Genomic DNA, 21,885 nt, shown 5'->3' on the forward strand with positions numbered 1-21,885 from the left:
TGTTTTGCGAATACGTCACCTTTCTGTCGTAGAAAACCTTTAACGGCAAGCGATGTTGTACCCAGGAAAGAACACGTTCGAACACGTCAGCAAAATGCAAAGCTTCTTTCCGCACACTTGGTGTACAAAAAACGAAAACGTTCTGACACGTCAGCACAGGAGCAGCAGTCGTTGATACCCAGGCAAAACACGTTCGAACAAGTCTGCAAAGCGCAAAGCTTCTTTTCGCACTCCGTATACAAAAACGAACACGTTCTGACACGTCAGTACAGGAGCAGCACTCGTCGATACCCAGGAAAGAAAACGTTCAAACAAGTCTGCCAAGCGCAAAGCTTATTTTCGCACACTCGGTATGCACAGAAACGAACCCGTTGTGACACGTCAGCGCAGTGGGCGTCTTCTCGCATGCGATAGGTACAGGAACGAACAAGTCAGCACAGGGGCAGCAGTCGTCGATCCGGCTCGATGGACCAATTTATGTTCCAACTCGGGGAACGTTCCGGTTGGTAGAAAGCTCAATCGCTTGAAAATTGGCTGGGTATCCAATTGTCCAGTGGTTTGCTTCGTCCTGAATGGTAATGAGCAATCGCCGTAGGAAAATTTAATTTAATTGTTATGGTCCTGAAAAGGACCCTTTCGGCGATGCTCGCACCTGGCTGGTTGGTGGTGTAATGAATACTAGAACACTTATACTGCTAACTGTTTATTTTCTGAAGATGTTTACAGGTTGGAGGTGAAAATCAAACTAAACTTAAGCTTGCTAGGGGTTCTCCTTTTATAGAGTCGGTGGTGATAAGGGGTACTAGTTTTTGTTGGTGGGGTTACCTTTCGGCGATACCGAACAAGTTGTATTATCTATAGCATTTCAGTTATGGATATTAGTCTGAAAGGATTCCGCTGGAGCAGTGCTGCCAGGGACATTTTCAGTTAGCAGTGAAAATGATATTTGTATAGATATTTTCGTTATATTGCATTATTATTTAAAACTGATAAAAACACATAAATGTAAACAATCTTTGTCTATCTTTCTGTGCTATGGGCTATTGAACAATTGGGCAGGTCATAGCACTCTGATAGAAGCATCACTCTTGATAATCAGAGGTTTTTAGTGTTTCTTGATACAAACAAACCAAAAAAAAAAGTTTAGCATAAAAGGTTTCGAGTGATCGGTGTGAATGAATTTGTTTATAGACATCATTCAAAAACCGGGAAGGAAAACGTGTGCAACTTTCGTAGCAATATATTTTTCCAATCATGATAACTGGCCAACAACATTTCGATCCGCCTCAAATTGTTTAAAATCACAGTATTTTCAAATCGATTGGAATTTCTGAATCGGACAAGATCAGTTGAGTTTGAATCTAATATTAATAGTAGACCCCATTTTATATAATACTTTCAGAGAAAATTGGGTAAATCTCACGGTATAAAGATACTATCCTAAGATTCAAATTTGAAAAATGTTACATGGTTAATTTTACGAAGATGCGAATTTTAATCCAGGTCGCAATTCTATGATTGTGAGTATTGTGTGAATTATATTAGAATTTAAACTAAACTGTTCTCATTAGGGTCAGACCCAAAAGAATGTGAATAAAGCATCGGAGGTAGGTGAGTGCGCATGAGCCTTGAGTGAGCGTAAAACGATGCGATTCTTCCTATCCTTGCTGGAGATGTCACACTAGGTATCTGAAACAGCAATGCCAACAAAGGATCAATTTTATCCGGACAATAACTGAAGCACAGTGGGGGCCCAGGCCCACCCAGGAGACCTGATCAGATCACATCAAACAACGATATTGTCAGTGAAGGAGTACGAGTGTTTCTGTTTCCGCTCTGCTGCGAACATACACTTCATCAAACTGGAGAGAATCCAGTATCGTTGGTTTGCATGCACTCGACCCATACGATGAGTATCGAAGTGCTGACGGGCGTTCTCCCGCTAAAAATCGACTGTGGGAACTCACATATCGATTGCTCATCCGATGCGACATTTTGAATCCGTTGGTAATTGAAAACTGCGAAAGGCTCGTCGAGCTTAATTCTCGAACCCGATTTATGTCGTTGTACTTCGACTACATGGCACAAAGCATCAATCCTTCTTCGTACAATCCCAACCCTTGTCCGTTGCCTAGATACTTCTGACTCTAATGCTTTCTTCGAAACATATATGAAGGAAGAGATTTGTGGAATCCCGGATCATATACGCCTGCAAGTGATCCCCAATATATTTTACAATAAATTCCGAGAAGTCGACTGTGATAAAATGTTCTACACTGACGGATCAAATTTCGATGGGTCCACTGGCTTCGATATCTTCAATCATACTATTACTGCTTCCTTCAAGCTCAATGATCCCGCTCCAGTTTACGTCGCACTTAGGTGCTATTCAGTACAGGCACTCTAGTAGTTGACTCTACAAGGTAGGACAGGGAACTTCTATAAACGACGGTCTAAACTGGGATATTTATCGTCTTTATAAAAATTTATATAAGGACCATATAAAGGAGATCGTGATATGCCTGGATGTCTCGAACTGGGACATTGGGTGGACTACCTCGAGCCCAAAGGGAATCCTTTAACTGAGTCCTGACGTTACAATATCCGGTGCACAGACTACTCCCTGCATGCCCAATACGACGCAAATGCGCATCTAACGTGTAGTGGTTGGACATGCGCCAGGATATTACACGAATCAAATCTCGAGCCACATCCATCCCCCTGAACCTAGGTTTCGTTGATACCGTCGGGATAATAGAATGTAGCTATCGTCCAATTTCCTCATTGTTCAACGAAGTTTGCCAACTGCTGAGTGTCCTCTGGCCACAGATACTGAAACATTCGTTGAGGCAAATTGGTCTTTCGTAGACGTCACCTTCTAATGCACCCACCTTTGCCTAAGAGTCAGTGCATTAACGTTTCCTTTCAACGAGTTTCCTGTAAACGGTGCATTCGAGACTATAAGCACCATGGTTTGTTTAAATTACTGTCCTCGTTCATTTGAACACAGTTGACGCAACATAGCATCTCCGATGCACAATCTGCCGTGACATGATTTGCTGCACATTTAGAGCACACCTGCAAGTATTTACAGGCTATCGTCACAAATAAACATACAAATACTCTGTGCTTTTATGACCACATACACAGCATTTAAAGCAGCGCAAAATTCCGAAACATTCAACAACTCTTTATCGTTCCCAACCAATATTTACTTACCCCAATTTCACCAATGCATCATCACTTCGCTCAGTCTTGAAACACGTTTTAAGCTTCAACTCATTAAAGTTCACCAACTCGTTTTGATTCTATAGATTATCCATAAGATTACATTCGGATCGCTGATCTGCAACATCCCTTATGTTCAGTCTCGGTTTTGCTGGTTTCGGCACTGATACGTCGTACTTTTCGCAAAACTTCTCTTAAACAACTGCAACAGCGAATTCCACTGCTTCCGCATTTTTCAAGCCAACAAATAATAGAGCCACTACTGCCTTCTTGAACTGTTTGAAAACTATTTGATGCGCGATCAATTTGATTACGCAATTCGCATTTTGTTTGTTTAGAACATTGGCTCAATTCCTTCGGATGGACTACAATGGCAGGCTCATTCGTGCGGGGCTGTTTGGGTGTTTCACTTTGACTCATTCGACAAATTTACGATTGCGGTTTCAGAGTACAACGATTTTCACTACGTAGATTTTTTTCTTCCGTTTAAACTCTTGGCTGTCTTCGAGATCTGAGGATCTACTTAGACCTGCAGGCGTAATATTTCCTCTCTTCAACACTTCTGCGAATGAGTTCGATTTAATTATGAAACTATTTTTGTTAACTAATTCCCGTTTTACACTCCACTGCACCTTCAATTTCTTTACCGATAGTACCTTCTAACGAATTAATCATCGAGCACAGTTCATTTTCCCATGACTGTTTTGATGTTTCCGACAGCCATAGCACGAGTATTACAAATTGCGATTTGTTTCCATCGCTGTTAGCCCATTCTTGTCAATATCATCCGTACATTTTATGTGCACTATCAAACCACACGGGCCGTAGTATAGTTCGACGCTTTATCGTTATCCTCTTTGTTCACTCTCGTACAGGCACCGCATTCAAGAGTCATCGTCATCTCTCCCGCGTTCACTGACGCCCACCAAACAGCGCAATTGTTTCACTTCGCTTCGCTTTGTCAATGCCAATTTTCAAACCGTTCTCGCTTAGCCTAGTAAGCGAATATCGACATACCAGATATTCTAAGGAAATCCCCGTTTCGCGATCTGCACAAGCTGGTGATCAAAAGTCAAAAACACTCAGTAATTGTAGTAAAAAAACTCGAGAACAAACAGTTTATATCCGATCGCCACAACTGCTTGTTCTTTTTATCTATATAATAAATAGTGCAACATGAAAGCTGCTATCCTGGCGACCTGATATTGCTACGTGATCGATAACGCTGATAAACAGCTGAGAGACCGTGTTGGTCGACTGCTCGGAATTAAACTGCTCGGAATTATGCAAAAAAGTGTAATAGAAACATAGAAGCAGCCTTACCTTTTAGTGGTCTATACAATTTTCCATGCACGTGTCCAGTAACTGCTAAAATTCTTTCAACTTCTGTTAATTTTTTATAACAAAGAAGAACGTTCCAACTGCAAATTATTTAGTACCTGAAGTGAAATGAAACAAAATAAGAGATTACTAACACTTGTGCCAAAATAGTTTTATTATTCGTTCTGTGCTACAAACTTTAATAAATTAAGGATTGTATTGTGTTGTTGCACATTATATTTGATTTAAAAATAGGAAACCATATACTACACTTCTGTTTCAATTATAGTTGCTTACGATATTTCACTATATTATTATCACCTAAACTAGATTTTTCGCGAAGATGGATATTGATGCCTTTGGTTAATAATAACTCACAGAAACTGTCAACAGTTAATCGTAAAAATGTCTTACCATTCATTATTTCTGACTATTTTCATTCACTTCATACAGAAGACGCATCAACGGTTAGTTGATGTTGCTGCTGTTGTTGGGACAATGCTCCACTGGACTGTTGGCTGCTGGAACTGGCATTTCTGGAATGTAAACTTTTACTATCTGCACTTATCGGAGTTTGCACCAATGGTGTTGGTGGATTCTTATTTCCCGGCAGCTGGTTAGGTTTGGCTGTCATTTGCATATGATACCTACAAAAATAAAATATCAACTAATAATACTTCTCTTTTCGATAGAGCATTACTTGTAGATATTTTCTGTGCTCTCTACAACTCCCTGTGTCAAATTTAAGCTCCTTCCTTTCATGCCCGATTCCTTTATTGGTGGTGACCACCAGTTTACGACCCGTCCTACCAAAGGAACCTGTCGAAGTATACCATCCTGCCAAAGCTTCTCTTCGGCCTCCCGCTGCAGGTCATTGGTAGCGGCTTCAATGCCTTTTTTCAAAATTTCTGACATGGTGTCAAGTATTTTCGAATTTTCCTGTATTTTTTGGCCTGTTTGAATCACCAGGTCTAGTAGTTCCTCCACATCGGTTTCGCTGGTAACCATACCGAACCTATAAACAAGAAAGCAAATATATTTTATTAGATTAGTGATGTTATTTTCTGAAAAACTTTCTACAAATAGCAATACACGTGGATAATTTTATAAGGCTACCTAAATTTCTTGCATAATCGGTCTTGCTAGAGATTAGACCAGCTTCTCAAACTAAATTACTTCCAGGATAACTTATGAGTAATTTGATTCTCCAAACATGCTATAAAATAAAAGAAAGCGGACTATTCATCCTACCGAAATTCACCAACTCCACAGCGAAGAAACCCGAGTCATATCAGATTGATCGAAAAGGAGAACGCCGAGTTACAGCGAATTTGGGTAGTCACAAGCGTCTTCCACCATACAAACCATACATATACGGCTGAGCGATAATGCCTCTGTGTTTTTGAACGTGTGTACAATCACAACATAAAACAATAGATGGTCTGGATGCTTCACTCCCGAATATATAGTGAACTAAAGAGACTAGAATAACAAAGAGCCGCCATCTCAATTCAGTGAAAACAATTCAACTAGCAACCAAGCAACGGGCCACAGGCAACACAGCAAATGTGCAAGCCTCACAAAACTTGTTTTTTGTTATTTCGGTTGTTTCTTCTAGCCAAAATAAAAATCTGCTGCAACTTCTGGTCTGCTAAGTTTCTCACATTAGGCCAAGAACAATTGCTTTCGATTGCAAACGGATCCACAATGAAAAGAGAGATGGTTGAAGTCTTGTACATATGTTCCTGTCTTGTCATTTCGCTGGAAACGAATGAGCTGTGCTTTTTTAGCTTAATTAGACCCATAACGGAACGACTTTCAGTTTAAATGTTTGCATAATTTGATTTTCGTTACACTCATGCTGAATTTCGTCCTCCCATCAAACCATGCCATTTTCTCTTCACCGTTTCTAAACACGATGGTATTCTAACAAATTTGGTTTGAAGATATACACCCTTATTCTTGTTTACGACGAATGCGAGATTCGATCGAAAGTGGTTTGTATTCCCGTTCACGACAGCAAAATCAAGTGGGCGTGCTATTCGTTCGAATTGCTTTCGAACGAATATCGCATTCGTCGTAAACAATAATAATGGTGATAACTTTTATCTTTAAAATATTTGTTGATTTCAACGGATTGGATAATAATACTTCCATAAAAACAATGCCAATTCGTTGGGAATGACATTGACAGCAAAATTGGAATTCCAAAAGAAACATGGCGTCTCTTTGTTATTCTAGAGGAATTCCACGAAGATCCGTCCGAAAATCTTTAAAATCGTGACCGACCATCTTAGATTCCAATGAAACTTTACACGTTTCACCGTCATGCAAGACTAAATATTTTCCACAGGTAATAAGATTATTTTGACTCAAGAGCAACTTTTCAAAAGGGCGTAAACGTTTCTACGTGTATGAATTTCAAAAAAAAATTTGTTCGATTACTGTATTTTATACAGCAAAACTATCTGAGAACGAGTTACAGGGAATGAATACTTCTGTCTGAAAAAAATATACACTGAAAAAAATGTTGTCATTTTTCAAAAAAACAAAAATTTATGATAAAAATGTAAATTGCGAGAAAACCCATTTTTTTAAATTTTTTATATTTTGTTACCAAAAACCTAAAGAGAAAAGAAACATTTTGAATGTGATTGCATGATGGAGAAAAAATCGGTAAAAAAGTTTTCCTAACAATAACTTCGTACATGTTTTTAAATTTCATACTAATAGACATACAAAATTGTAATTCTATTACAGAATATAATTCTAAGCACCATTTAAAATCAAAATGCATTTAACAAAAATCTTCCAAAATACGATAGTTTTCGAGATATTTGAAATTTTGCTCCTTCAAAAACAATTAATTCGTGTAATTATGCTCTTTTTAAAAGTTATTCGCGTTACCCCATCAAAAAATGTCAAAAATTTAATGTTTATCGTTTTAAAGACGTAAAAGCAACTTTTTTAGTGTATTTGGATCCTGGAGAAGCTTCAATAAAAAAGTTTTCCTAAAAACAACTTTTGACATTTTTTATAATTCTTACTATTTGCATACACGTAGAAGCGTTTACGCCCTTTTGAAAAATTACTCTTGTATCAAAATATTCTAATTGCCAGAGAATATCATGGAGATTCATACAGCGAACACACCTGCAAATTTGCGGTCGGCCGGTTTCTCATGGAATCCCTCTCTAGTCTCTTTACCTAGCACGACTATCAAATCAGTGGTACCAATCTGAAACAAGCACTTTTTGTTAGATTATCCATGTGCTGGACCGTTGCATTATCCGGATTCTATCGTGAAAATACATGCATTTTCACGATCTCAAGAAATTGTCATTGTCATTTCTCAGCCCACACCCTGGCAGACGTTCATTCGCCCATCTAGACTCTGTCAAGATGAGGACCTACAAAGCCTAACTTTTCGTATGTGCTAGTCCGTATAACACACCAGTTTCTTCCACAAGCAGGCGCCGGCTGTTAACCAGTCCCACAAGTTTCAGATACATTACATAGAGGATAGTCGGAGGCAGAAAATGAAGAGATAGTAGAGATTTTGGTTTGCTAAAACGAGACAAGAGAAGCAAAACAATTGTGATTAGTATCGTAGTTATAATAAATAAGTAGACGATTTCTCATCTGTTGTTTGTTTCCTTGTTCGTAGTCCTCTTTACTGGTTTCTGATCTGTTTGAACTATTGGCTTTCCGTTTTCTTGGCCGTCACGTTCTCTTGCACCGAGTTGCATATATTGTAGCAAGAGAAATAAATGAAAAGACAACAAAATTAAAATAAATGCGAAATGCTCTCCTTCCAGATCACGAACATAACCCTTACTTTCCCCTTTGCTTATCATTTTGGTACCACCCGGGAAGCACTTGGTCCCACTGCTCTTCCACCATCCTCGTGGTTTTCTCCATTTATCACTGTCGTCACATGTGATATTTGGGTACGGAAAATGATCTTCTGAGCAGACAATCAAATGAAAAAAGATTGCCAGGTAATTAGTGCACTTTCTGCACCAGGTATCGCATATCGCATTTGTAGATACACATATTAAGTGTATCTACTATACGATATGATGACCGGAAGAATAGATAAGCAACCCAAGCTCCCCATTTTTACGATCTTAAGAAATTGATCCTAAAATAGGGTGTATTCTGTACAAGCCTTTAGCGAAAAAGAAGAAGAAGTTTGAAGTCGTTCCGAAAACTTCATAGGAAACGTCTAAACGTCTACACTGGCGCGCATACCGTGCTATCTGAAGCATAAAACAAATTATATACCCCACCGTATACGATGATGTGACATCAAGAACGCGTCACAGAATCTCCCTTCGTGGCACCCAACCCAAGTTTGGCCGTACCAACCCGTAACGCGGGTGACGTCGTGTAAACTGTTGAATACGAATTGCCAATTGCCATAGCTTAACATGCTACATGTAACAAATTATACAGAACTGCTTTTACAGGAATGGTTTACGATATTTGGATTGCATGCGATGAGCATGGTCATTTGAAAATATCATTAAGCTATCAATTTCCCTACAAGTTGGCAGCAGATTTATCCATGCTTTCGGTGAAGATATCAACGATTTCTAAGTTTCTCAGAACCTTACAGATTCGACGTTCAATAATAGTAAATATAAATACAAATTCTACTCACCAGTGACTTGGAGCTACTTCAGATTCGAGTTATTCTATCAGTCTTAGATCATATTTATAAATTTCTCTGTATTAACAAGTCGAATTCGGATCGGGTTCCTCAAATTTTAAATTTTCGAGTTCAGGTTTTCAAATTTTAATATTCTCGAGTTCGGGTTTTACAAAATGTTCATTCTTTGAATCGGATTTTTTTTAATTTTATAATTTCGGGTGTGGGTTTTTCAATTTTCAAGCTCTCCGGTTCAGGTCGGGCTCGCGCTATCTGAAAGGCGTTATAATGTATCAGTTTCACTTACCGCACACAAATAAGTCCGTCACTTCCTTCGCCTAACGAAAATGCACCATCATGAGCCTTCAACATGTCAACCAAGGCAGAGTTAAGCCTGTTAAGCTCCGTTTTAGCCTGATCAGTCAGCAATGTCTCCCAGCCTTCTGGTACATAATGTACACTACCGAGACCGGCCCAATCGTTCAATTCGATTAGCCGCAGTACAGGGCTCTCCTCTACAAGCGTATTGAAACGGCTCTTATGCTTCACAGTCGCCATCAGTATTTCTATTTGTGCCTCAATAAACTGTGCAACGTTCTCTATTACTTCGGTTAAAGGTAGCATCTCTCCATAACCAAGAGCGAATGGGGAATATCGTATGCATGTGCCATACTCAGGGTGGTTAATAATTTCTAAATTAAGCTGGGCGCAATCGCGCAGCAAAATCTGCCCTAGCCAACTGTTCAATCGATCATAGTACGAGGAATTAGCTACTTTTTCAATCGATCGTTTAATGGGATCCCTTCCTATTTTCGGTTCTTCTTTGTTCGTTTGAATTTCAGTAACTTGTCCATTGCCATTGCAAGCAGCAGCAAGATAACCAACACCTTCTATTGTATCACCGTCACTGTAGCTTCCATCAAATTGAAATACCACTACAGGGACGGCAGTCTCGAAGAGAATCTGACAAATTAAAATATATATATATTTTAGGGCAACTGAAGTCTTGCTTGAATTACAGATCAACTTACACAATAATTAATCGGGTTATTTAATAATGCACGAAAAGATTTTCCCGCTTCCTGGCGGGGGGCTTTACTCTGAAATTGTACATTAAACTTCACAATTAAACGCTCCGGCTCAATTATTTCATTTAACTTACCAATATTCTAATGCCCTCCATTCTACTTAGCATTTCGTAAACTTGCCGGCAAGAATCGAAAGCCATAAAAATTCGTTCACTGATGGAATCAACACCCATCGTTTGCATTACAATTCAACTAGCAACCAAGCAACGGGCCACAGGCAACACAGCAAATGTGCAAGCCTCACAAAACTTGTTTTTTGTTATTTCGGTTGTTTCTTCTAGCCAAAATAAAAATCTGCTGCAACTTCTGGTCTGCTAAGTTTCTCACATTAGGCCAAGAACAATTGCTTTCGATTGCAAACGGATCCACAATGAAAAGAGAGATGGTTGAAGTCTTGTACATATGTTCCTGTCTTGTCATTTCGCTGGAAACGAATGAGCTGTGCTTTTTTAGCTTAATTAGACCCATAACGGAACGACTTTCAGTTTAAATGTTTGCATAATTTGATTTTCGTTACACTCATGCTGAATTTCGTCCTCCCATCAAACCATGCCATTTTCTCTTCACCGTTTCTAAACACGATGGTATTCTAACAAATTTGGTTTGAAGATATACACCCTTATTCTTGTTTACGACGAATGCGAGATTCGATCGAAAGTGGTTTGTATTCCCGTTCACGACAGCAAAATCAAGTGGGCGTGCTATTCGTTCGAATTGCTTTCGAACGAATATCGCATTCGTCGTAAACAATAATAATGGTGATAACTTTTATCTTTAAAATATTTGTTGATTTCAACGGATTGGATAATAATACTTCCATAAAAACAATGCCAATTCGTTGGGAATGACATTGACAGCAAAATTGGAATTCCAAAAGAAACATGGCGTCTCTTTGTTATTCTAGAGGAATTCCACGAAGATCCGTCCGAAAATCTTTAAAATCGTGACCGACCATCTTAGATTCCAATGAAACTTTACACGTTTCACCGTCATGCAAGACTAAATATTTTCCACAGGTAATAAGATTATTTTGACTCAAGAGCAACTTTTCAAAAGGGCGTAAACGTTTCTACGTGTATGAATTTCAAAAAAAAATTTGTTCGATTACTGTATTTTATACAGCAAAACTATCTGAGAACGAGTTACAGGGAATGAATACTTCTGTCTGAAAAAAATATACACTGAAAAAAATGTTGTCATTTTTCAAAAAAACAAAAATTTATGATAAAAATGTAAATTGCGAGAAAACCCATTTTTTTAAATTTTTTATATTTTGTTACCAAAAACCTAAAGAGAAAAGAAACATTTTGAATGTGATTGCATGATGGAGAAAAAATCGGTAAAAAAGTTTTCCTAACAATAACTTCGTACATGTTTTTAAATTTCATACTAATAGACATACAAAATTGTAATTCTATTACAGAATATAATTCTAAGCACCATTTAAAATCAAAATGCATTTAACAAAAATCTTCCAAAATACGATAGTTTTCGAGATATTTGAAATTTTGCTCCTTCAAAAACAATTAATTCGTGTAATTATGCTCTTTTTAAAAGTTATTCGCGTTACCCCATCAAAAAATGTCAAAAATTTAATGTTTATCGTTTTAAAGACGTAAAAGCAACTTTTTTAGTGTATTTGGATCCTGGAGAAGCTTCAATAAAAAAGTTTTCCTAAAAACAACTTTTGACATTTTTTATAATTCTTACTATTTGCATACACGTAGAAGCGTTTACGCCCTTTTGAAAAATTACTCTTGTATCAAAATATTCTAATTGCCAGAGAATATCATGGAGATTCATACAGCGAACACACCTGCAAATTTGCGGTCGGCCGGTTTCTCATGGAATCCCTCTCTAGTCTCTTTACCTAGCACGACTATCAAATCAGTGGTACCAATCTGAAACAAGCACTTTTTGTTAGATTATCCATGTGCTGGACCGTTGCATTATCCGGATTCTATCGTGAAAATACATGCATTTTCACGATCTCAAGAAATTGTCATTGTCATTTCTCAGCCCACACCCTGGCAGACGTTCATTCGCCCATCTAGACTCTGTCAAGATGAGGACCTACAAAGCCTAACTTTTCGTATGTGCTAGTCCGTATAACACACCAGTTTCTTCCACAAGCAGGCGCCGGCTGTTAACCAGTCCCACAAGTTTCAGATACATTACATAGAGGATAGTCGGAGGCAGAAAATGAAGAGATAGTAGAGATTTTGGTTTGCTAAAACGAGACAAGAGAAGCAAAACAATTGTGATTAGTATCGTAGTTATAATAAATAAGTAGACGATTTCTCATCTGTTGTTTGTTTCCTTGTTCGTAGTCCTCTTTACTGGTTTCTGATCTGTTTGAACTATTGGCTTTCCGTTTTCTTGGCCGTCACGTTCTCTTGCACCGAGTTGCATATATTGTAGCAAGAGAAATAAATGAAAAGACAACAAAATTAAAATAAATGCGAAATGCTCTCCTTCCAGATCACGAACATAACCCTTACTTTCCCCTTTGCTTATCATTTTGGTACCACCCGGGAAGCACTTGGTCCCACTGCTCTTCCACCATCCTCGTGGTTTTCTCCATTTATCACTGTCGTCACATGTGATATTTGGGTACGGAAAATGATCTTCTGAGCAGACAATCAAATGAAAGAAGATTGCCAGGTAATTAGTGCACTTTCTGCACCAGGTATCGCATATCGCATTTGTAGATACACATATTAAGTGTATCTACTATACGATATGATGACCGGAAGAATAGATAAGCAACCCAAGCTCCCCATTTTTACGATCTTAAGAAATTGATCCTAAAATAGGGTGTATTCTGTACAAGCCTTTAGCGAAAAAGAAGAAGAAGTTTGAAGTCGTTCCGAAAACTTCATAGGAAACGTCTAAACGTCTACACTGGCGCGCATACCGTGCTATCTGAAGCATAAAACAAATTATATACCCCACCGTATACGATGATGTGACATCAAGAACGCGTCACAGAATCTCCCTTCGTGGCACCCAACCCAAGTTTGGCCGTACCAACCCGTAACGCGGGTGACGTCGTGTAAACTGTTGAATACGAATTGCCAATTGCCATAGCTTAACATGCTACATGTAACAAATTATACAGAACTGCTTTTACAGGAATGGTTTACGATATTTGGATTGCATGCGATGAGCATGGTCATTTGAAAATATCATTAAGCTATCAATTTCCCTACAAGTTGGCAGCAGATTTATCCATGCTTTCGGTGAAGATATCGACGATTTCTAAGTTTCTCAGAACCTTACAGATTCGACGTTCAATAATAGTAAATATAAATACAAATTCTACTCACCAGTGACTTGGAGCTACTTCAGATTCGAGTTATTCTATCAGTCTTAGATCATATTTATAAATTTCTCTGTATTAACAAGTCGAATTCGGATCGGGTTCCTCAAATTTTAAATTTTCGAGTTCAGGTTTTCAAATTTTAATATTCTCGAGTTCGGGTTTTACAAAATGTTCATTCTTTGAATCGGATTTTTTTTAATTTTATAATTTCGGGTGTGGGTTTTTCAATTTTCAAGCTCTCCGGTTCAGGTCGGGCTCGCGCTATCTGAAAGGTGTTATAATGTATCAGTTTCACTTACCGCACACAAATAAGTCCGTCACTTCCTTCGCCTAACGAAAATGCACCATCATGAGCCTTCAACATGTCAACCAAGGCAGAGTTAAGCCTGTTAAGCTCCGTTTTAGCCTGATCAGTCAGCAATGTCTCCCAGCCTTCTGGTACATAATGTACACTACCGAGACCGGCCCAATCGTTCAATTCGATTAGCCGCAGTACAGGGCTCTCCTCTACAAGCGTATTGAAACGGCTCTTATGCTTCACAGTCGCCATCAGTATTTCTATTTGTGCCTCAATAAACTGTGCAACGTTCTCTATTACTTCGGTTAAAGGTAGCATCTCTCCATAACCAAGAGCGAATGGGGAATATCGTATGCATGTGCCATACTCAGGGTGGTTAATAATTTCTAAATTAAGCTGGGCGCAATCGCGCAGCAAAATCTGCCCTAGCCAACTGTTCAATCGATCATAGTACGAGGAATTAGCTACTTTTTCAATCGATCGTTTAATGGGATCCCTTCCTATTTTCGGTTCTTCTTTGTTCGTTTGAATTTCAGTAACTTGTCCATTGCCATTGCAAGCAGCAGCAAGATAACCAACACCTTCTATTGTATCACCGTCACTGTAGCTTCCATCAAATTGAAATACCACTACAGGGACGGCAGTCTCGAAGAGAATCTGACAAATTAAAATATATATATATTTTAGGGCAACTGAAGTCTTGCTTGAATTACAGATCAACTTACACAATAATTAATCGGGTTATTTAATAATGCACGAAAAGATTTTCCCGCTTCCTGGCGGGGGGCTTTACTCTGAAATTGTACATTAAACTTCACAATTAAACGCTCCGGCTCAATTATTTCATTTAACTTACCAATATTCTAATGCCCTCCATTCTACTTAGCATTTCGTAAACTTGCCGGCAAGAATCGAAAGCCATAAAAATTCGTTCACTGATGGAATCAACACCCATCGTTTGCATTACAGTCCACAGACTGATAGAAGATAACCGATTTGACAAAATTGGATCAACATCAAACAGTGTCTGTGCGTTAGCCGAAATTTGTCGGTATATCAACACGCACGGTATCCCTGTGATACCTAGCCAGTTTCCTAGGTTCAGGCTCATAGAATCAGGAACGGATTTAACCTATTATGGAGAAACAAAATTTAAAAATTCCTTTGTATAATGGTCCACATCGCTTACCCCTGTTAATGTTCCCTTTGTGACTGCCAGGGCAGCTAGGCAATGGCCCTGGCAGTGCAGCCACGTATTGTTCTGACTGCAGACATTCCTAATAGCTGCCAAATTGTCCACTTCTCCGCAAACTGACGAACCCAAATCCGCTATGCAAAATAACGGTATTTTGCCCGCCTCAATATCAGCATTTATAATTTTCTGCAATTCCGTTACATCCATCGTGCCACGGGCGCCGAATGTAGAGTTGCAGGGAACAATACGGATATTGCTTACGGCAAGCCCAATATAACGAACAGCGTTTTGAAGCGAAAATAATGAACTGGTTTCAGAAATATAGAGTGTAGCATTTTGTAGCAGAGCTAAGCGGTTTTCCAAAGTCTCTGAAAAGCGATTCGTTATCGCTATTCGTACTGCATGCAAAATGCACTCAGCACTGTCTCGATAATAGTTAGTACTCGAGTCTGTGCATCTAAACATATGACTCATCCAGCGATTTGTATCAGTCGCAATTTTGGAAACAACACGATTTAAGTGCTGTCTTTCCAGTGCCGACAAGTAAGCTGCTATTGAATGTGTGATTACAGCCAACTGAGAGGGATCATCGAGTGGGGGAAGCACAAACTCTGGTTCTTCTTCTATATCCAGCTGGGAAACCAAGGTTTCCAAACTAGCGAGCACTTCAGCGGTCGGTTTCTTGTCCAACTGTAAGAACCCTGGAGAAACAGGTATCTGCATAGGGCTTTGCTGCTGTTGTTCCTGAGCAACTTTTACATATTCTAACCTGTTTAGTACCTGTGCAGCCTGCAATTCCAGTTCGGCCAAATTAGAACGAACCTGAACAGAAACGAAAAACTTTATTTACTGTGCAAGGAAATCGATTGCGTTTAACCGACATTTGTGGAAGGAATTTCCTCAGCTTTCACGTCGTTTCTACTATACGGAACTCCAGAAGCTTCACTAGGTGCCTCGGCCATATTCCATTAAAAAGATTGTAGATCGTAAAGAGCAAATTTAATAAATTGTTCAGGCAGAAAGTAAATATTTTCGTCAGAAACACTTAAAACTTGGCCATTATTATGTGGCAAGGAAATATGACACATCATATAAAGACATTTACACACTTTAATCGAAGACTGCATAACAGAGAAGTCAAAATTTGGGTAATGTGATGACTACCCAAAATTTGAGTAATGAGTAGAAACCCCAAAATTTGGGTGGCTCGCAATTAACACAAAATCGATGTAATGAGCAGATTACTCAAAATATGGGTACTTAGTGGCTAACCCAAAATTTGTGTAATAATCAGATAATTCAGAATTAACGTGTTGTGAGGTCTTCGCTTTAATTCTCGCGTTTTTTTGTAAACGGCCAATAAGCATGCTGTCAAAATTCACTTTGAGAGAAAATTCCGGACAAACCGTAGCTCGCCGAGAATGGATGTTAACATTATATGAAAGATAAAAGTTTTCTCTTTCGTCTGCTGTTGTGATTTATAGCGGACCCTACACGTGCAGGAATATTGTCAATAAATCGATTATTGATCAATATATTGATCGTGTATCAGAATATATTGGCTCAAATGGCACGTTCCCCGTACATAGTCGGGGATTTGTGCCTTGCCGTGTGTTTTCATCATTTCCTGAGCGGAAGGAAAGGACAAGGAGGTGTGGGGAAGTAGACTTGGAAGGGTGGGAAAAATAACAGCACAAAACAAAAATAAACAACAGGTAAGTTAAACTCACAAGTAGTTCAACTTGCCTACGAATAAGCCTAAAGCTCTTTACCACATTGGATAAGAAACTTTAGTATGTCTCTGAGTTTCAGTCGACCAAATATGGTTTCGTCTATATAAGGACGGCTAAAGACTCGTAATCGCAATTGCGCTAGCGCTGGACAGTTGCATATCAGATGATATGAGGTTCCGTAGTCGGATTCACAAAGATCACATGAAAAAGACTCAGCGCGCTGAATAGTTGCCATGTGATAATTGAGTTTGCAGTGGCCGGTTAAAGCCCTGGTCAGCATGCCGCAGTGGAGCTTCGAAAAATGTAAGAGATTTTTCGAAACCACTGGGCATGGTTGTTCTAGAAACGCCTTTGTTTGGCGACACGTTTGTAGATTTCTCCAATAATTGCGGTGCTCGGACGAAGCCCAGGACCGTATTTTTTCCCTTATCCAACTTGTCGAAATTGGCAGCGCGGGCTCAGGACCAACGAAGTCAATCGCTGAACCTGCCCTGGCCAATTCGTCAGCCCATTCATTTCCAGTAATACCGCAATGTCCGGGCACCCAGACAAGGTAGATAGTGTTTACAATGCTTAGTTCTTCGATTTGGGTTCGGCACGCGATCACTAGCTTGGACCGGGATTTGTTTGAGCTAAGGGCCTTGATTGCAGCCTGACTATCGAAGCAGAAGTTTATAACTCTGCCGGACAAACTCAGTTGAAGGGCCGATTGCACCCCGCACATAATCGCAAAGATTTCTGCTTGGAATACAGTACAGTATCTACCTAGTGAGTGAGATTGTTCCAGTCTCATTTCACGACAGTAGACACCAGCACCAGCACGTCCCTCCATCAGAGAACCGTCAGTGTAACAAACCACTTGCGTTTGTTGTTGTCTTTCCATAAAGCCAGACAACCACTCCTCTCGAGAGGGAATCTTAACATGGAATGTCCTGTAAGGAAAACTACAAGTGAGTGTAATATCGCTGGGAGCAAGAATATCTTCACCCCATGTAACCAATTGTGACCACAATCGTGTATGACTGGTAGCAAGATCAACATGATTACTGTTCCAAAGCCCAGTAACCTGCAGTCTGTATGCACATGATAGTGCTTCTTGTTTTAAGTGTATGTGTAATGGTTTGATATTTAGAAGTGCCTCAAGAGCAGCAGTCGGAGTCGTGGTGAAAGCACCAGTCAACGCCATGAGCGCCATTCTTTGCAGATGGTTTAGCTTTGACTGGACTGTCACCACCTCTCCCCTCTGCCACCACACAAGGCATCCGTATGACAGTATTGGACGTACAATTGTCGTGTAAATCCAATAGATGTATTTAGGTTTGAGACCCCAGGTCTTTCCAAAAGTTCGTCTGCACTGCCCGAAGGCCATGCACGCTTTCTTGACTCTGAACTCAATGTGAGCAGACCAATTCAGTTTGGAATCCAATATGACTCCAACGTATTTGACTTGATCTGCACACAGCAGCTCAGAATCAAAGAACTGCAAGGGACGAACCCCGGTTGTTATTCGCTTCTTCGTGAAAAGAACCATTGAAGTTTTGCTTGGGTTAACTGATAGTTTAACTTGTCGACACCACTGTTCGACAGCTCTTAATGCCTGTTGCATCAAGTCAAAGATTGTTCCGATGCAAAATCCAGTAATTAGTATTTGGTAATCGTCAGCAAACCCGTAGGTTGGAAATCCAAGCTCATTGGGTTTCTTCAACAAGCCGTCAGCTACTAAGTTCCATAACAAAGGTGACAGAACGCCGCCCTGAGGACAACCGCAAATACTCAACTTCCGTATCTCAGCCTGTCGCAGTGACGAGCAAAGTATGCGGTTACTAAGCATTGCGTTTATCCAACCTGAGATACATGCAGGTATCCCATGACCGTGCGTAGCTTCCAGAATAGACTGGAAGGACACATTGTCAAAAGCACCCTCAATATCTAGGAATACACCCAAGCTAGATTGCTTGAGCGAGAAGGCTTTCTCAATATTGTAAACAACATCGTGAAGCAGAGTGATCGTGGATTTCCCACACTGATATGCATGTTGCATTTTGTGCAGTGGATATTCAACTAAACTAACGTTCCTGATGTGATGATCGATTATCCGTTCCAAAGCTTTCAGAAGAAAAGAACTAAAGCTGATAGGCCTAAAACTCTTGGCTTCTTCATAGCTTGAGCGCCCCCTTTGGGAATAAATCTAACAGTTATTTCTCGCCATGCTTTCGGGATATACCCGGTAGCAAGACTGGAAAGCAAAATCTTTTTCAAGACATGTTTAAGAATATCAAATCCCTTTTGCAGTAGCACGGGAAGTATTCCATCTTTTCCGGGTGATTTGTATGGAGCAAAGCTGTCAACTGCCCACTTGACCGATTCAGTGGAAACCAATGTGCGTGCTAACGCCCACGAGTCCGAATCACCAGAATGAGATCTGTGAACATTGATCAACTCCGGATCGATACAACCTGGAAAGTGTGTGTGTCGAAGAGACAATTAAGAACATCTTTTTCGTCTGTCACATAAACACCATCTCTGGTTTTCAAGGAGTTCATCTGAAAATCATTCGATTTGGAGAGAATTTTATTTAATCTGCTAGCCTCGTTCAGACTAGAGACATTAGTGCATAGGCTTTGCCAGCCAGCCCGTTCTGCAGATCTAAGACATTTCTTATATGCACTACGAGCTGACCTGAAAGCCCTGGAGTCATCACTCTGACGCCGGTTCCAAGCTCTTCTCATAACTTTCTTCATTCTATCAAGCTCAGCCCTCCACCAAGGGGTTCCCCTAGTCGATTTAACAGTACGAAGTGGACAAGCTTCTTCGTAGGATGCTAATATGAATGAGTTTGTCGTATCCACGACGTCATCTAAGTCGTCTAATTGACTAATTGTTGGAAAATATCCATGAAATTTAGTCGCCAAGTTTTCCAAAAAGAGGTCCCAGTTTGTAGATTTAGGATTACGATATGTCACCACATTGAAGGTGACATCAAAATGCTCGAAAAATATATATTTATGATCGAATAGAGACGGTTCAGTTTCATTTGGAACCTGCCAATTTCCCAGTTCATGCAAAATTCTATCAGAGCAAAGTGTTATGTCTAACACCTCCTCCCTCCCAGACCTCGCAAAAGTTGGTCGGTTTCCCACATTCAGAATATGGAGATTTGTACTACTTATGTACTCCATCAGTTCAGAGCCTCTCAGATTGATGTCTGAGCTGCCCCAAATGATGTGATGAGCATTCGCATCACTGCCGATAATGAGCGGAAGCCCATTTCTGCTACAATATGATACAACGCTTTTGAAATCATCAGAAGGAGATGATTCGTTATGCGGTAGGTATGCTGAACAATATATGTATTTTTTGTCTACGTTTCCGACAGTCAGTGAAACTGTGACAACACAGATATCGCGAGTTGTGAGCTCCGATATGAGACACGCGTCAATAGCCTTATTTGCAAGAATGCAAGCACGAGGCATTTCACGTGGGTTAGTCATGCCTGTCTTGTTGTAAGCAATGAAGGCAGTGTTAAGTAACTTTCCAAAATAGAAGTTTCCTTTATGGAAATACGGTTCTTGAACCAATGCTATGGAAGCTTTACCTTCCTGCATGAGTCGAGATAAATTCATAGTTGCTGTACGTTTATGTTGGAGATTGACTTGTGCTATTCTAACCATTGTTGATTAGAGAACTGTACATTTCATCTCCAACACAAATTGCACAACAACTAGAGGACACCAAGCGAGTTGGGATGTTAACGCATTTAGCGAGCCATATCAGGTTTAAATGGGACATGATCATTTGATTCCCACGATTTGCGAAGAAAATAATGGTCCACTGTGTCAGAGATTCGCATAACACAGCAAGGGCAAAACCCAAAATGCTCCGTGCGCGACTGGCATATTTTAGACCCTCCAATCATTAAGTCCTCGGCACGGAACTACACCTTGACTTAGGGTCTCCTACTTTCAGTCGCCTCCTACGACATGGCAGCAGGACTCCAGTGGCTCAATTCTAGGCCGGATACCACACGGCCTCTGGGCAGGTTCATCTGTACACATCGAAATTTGATAATCGAGACCCAACAAAACTTCACCGAACTACCATCAGCCGAGAGTCTCTGCAAACCCCCAGCCAACAAAAATTCGGCAAAATTAAGTGGATCATCGGTGAAAAAAATCGGTGTGTAGAGTGAACGTTCCGCTGCGTAATGCAGCATACTGGGGAGTTCGCCTGACACTTCCCAGGCTCCGTTCGCCATTGAGAATGTTTTAAACCCCCTCAACAATTTTACCCATAGCACGGGTCGCATGACACTATGGAATTGGGGTTCCCTGTTTGGTAGATTTTTACCACTGAAACAGGTAGTCCGTAGTGTAATTCTTAGCCGGTTGAAACAACCACTACCGACACTACACGGCTTATCTAGGCTGTTCGGTGAAAGAAGCTGACATTGAAGAACAGCTTCCATATTTAGATGGGCGAACAACCGCAGAAGGAAGGAAGGATAACGGGAGGAGAGGGATTTGGGCTAAGCGCTTATTTAAAGGCGGCACTGGCTCGCCTTGTCAGGGCTGCTTTAGGGCATGTGGTATTTAGGCCTAGGACGTATAGGGCCCACTACCTCGTCCTACCACACCCGCAGTCAGCCCCCGCTGCTGGTTCGGGTCGCGAATCACAACTAGTTGCTATCGCGATTAAGCATTATCCACCACCTATGACCCGCCCGGTTGCTTGCAGCTCAGCTTCCCACGTAGCGTTCCTCCACCACCACGGGGCCCGGGTGTAAGGGTATCTTAAAAATATTGATCATGTAGAAATCAAATGGGATTGACGTATTGAAGCAGTCTTGACAATATTTTTATTGACAATATCCTTGTCCCGTGTAGGGTTCGCTTATAACCGGCGATTAAACACGCGAGAATTCTATTACCTACACGCCACCGGAAAACTAGCTAAAATTAAGTACTTTTGACTCAATCTCGTATCGTGCAGGAAGGTAAAATTAGGTAAACCGTATTGAAGGTAGTTTCCATTTAACTACGGCAAA

At 40.2% G+C, this 21,885-nt stretch overlaps 1 protein-coding gene across 1 annotated transcript; it reads right to left on the reverse strand.

Moving 5' to 3' along the window:
• Nucleotides 1-4,695: 4,695 nt before the first annotated feature.
• On the reverse strand, nucleotides 4,696-16,192 carry LOC131676486 (pyridoxal-dependent decarboxylase domain-containing protein 1). The gene is made up of 7 exons (XM_058955553.1): nucleotides 15,990-16,192; nucleotides 15,103-15,930; nucleotides 14,770-15,045; nucleotides 14,639-14,707; nucleotides 13,915-14,570; nucleotides 5,249-5,563; nucleotides 4,696-5,195 (listed from the first exon to the last, which is right to left on the reverse strand). The coding sequence occupies exons 1-7, from the start codon at nucleotides 16,068-16,070 to the stop codon at nucleotides 4,994-4,996; spliced, it is 2,427 nt and encodes an 808-aa protein (XP_058811536.1). The 5' UTR covers nucleotides 16,071-16,192; the 3' UTR covers nucleotides 4,696-4,993.
• Nucleotides 16,193-21,885: the final 5,693 nt, after the last annotated feature.

The sequence above is a fragment of the Topomyia yanbarensis genome, chromosome 1 (genome assembly GCF_030247195.1).
Source record: "Topomyia yanbarensis strain Yona2022 chromosome 1, ASM3024719v1, whole genome shotgun sequence".
In the NCBI taxonomy this organism is placed as follows: domain Eukaryota; kingdom Metazoa; phylum Arthropoda; class Insecta; order Diptera; family Culicidae; genus Topomyia; species Topomyia yanbarensis.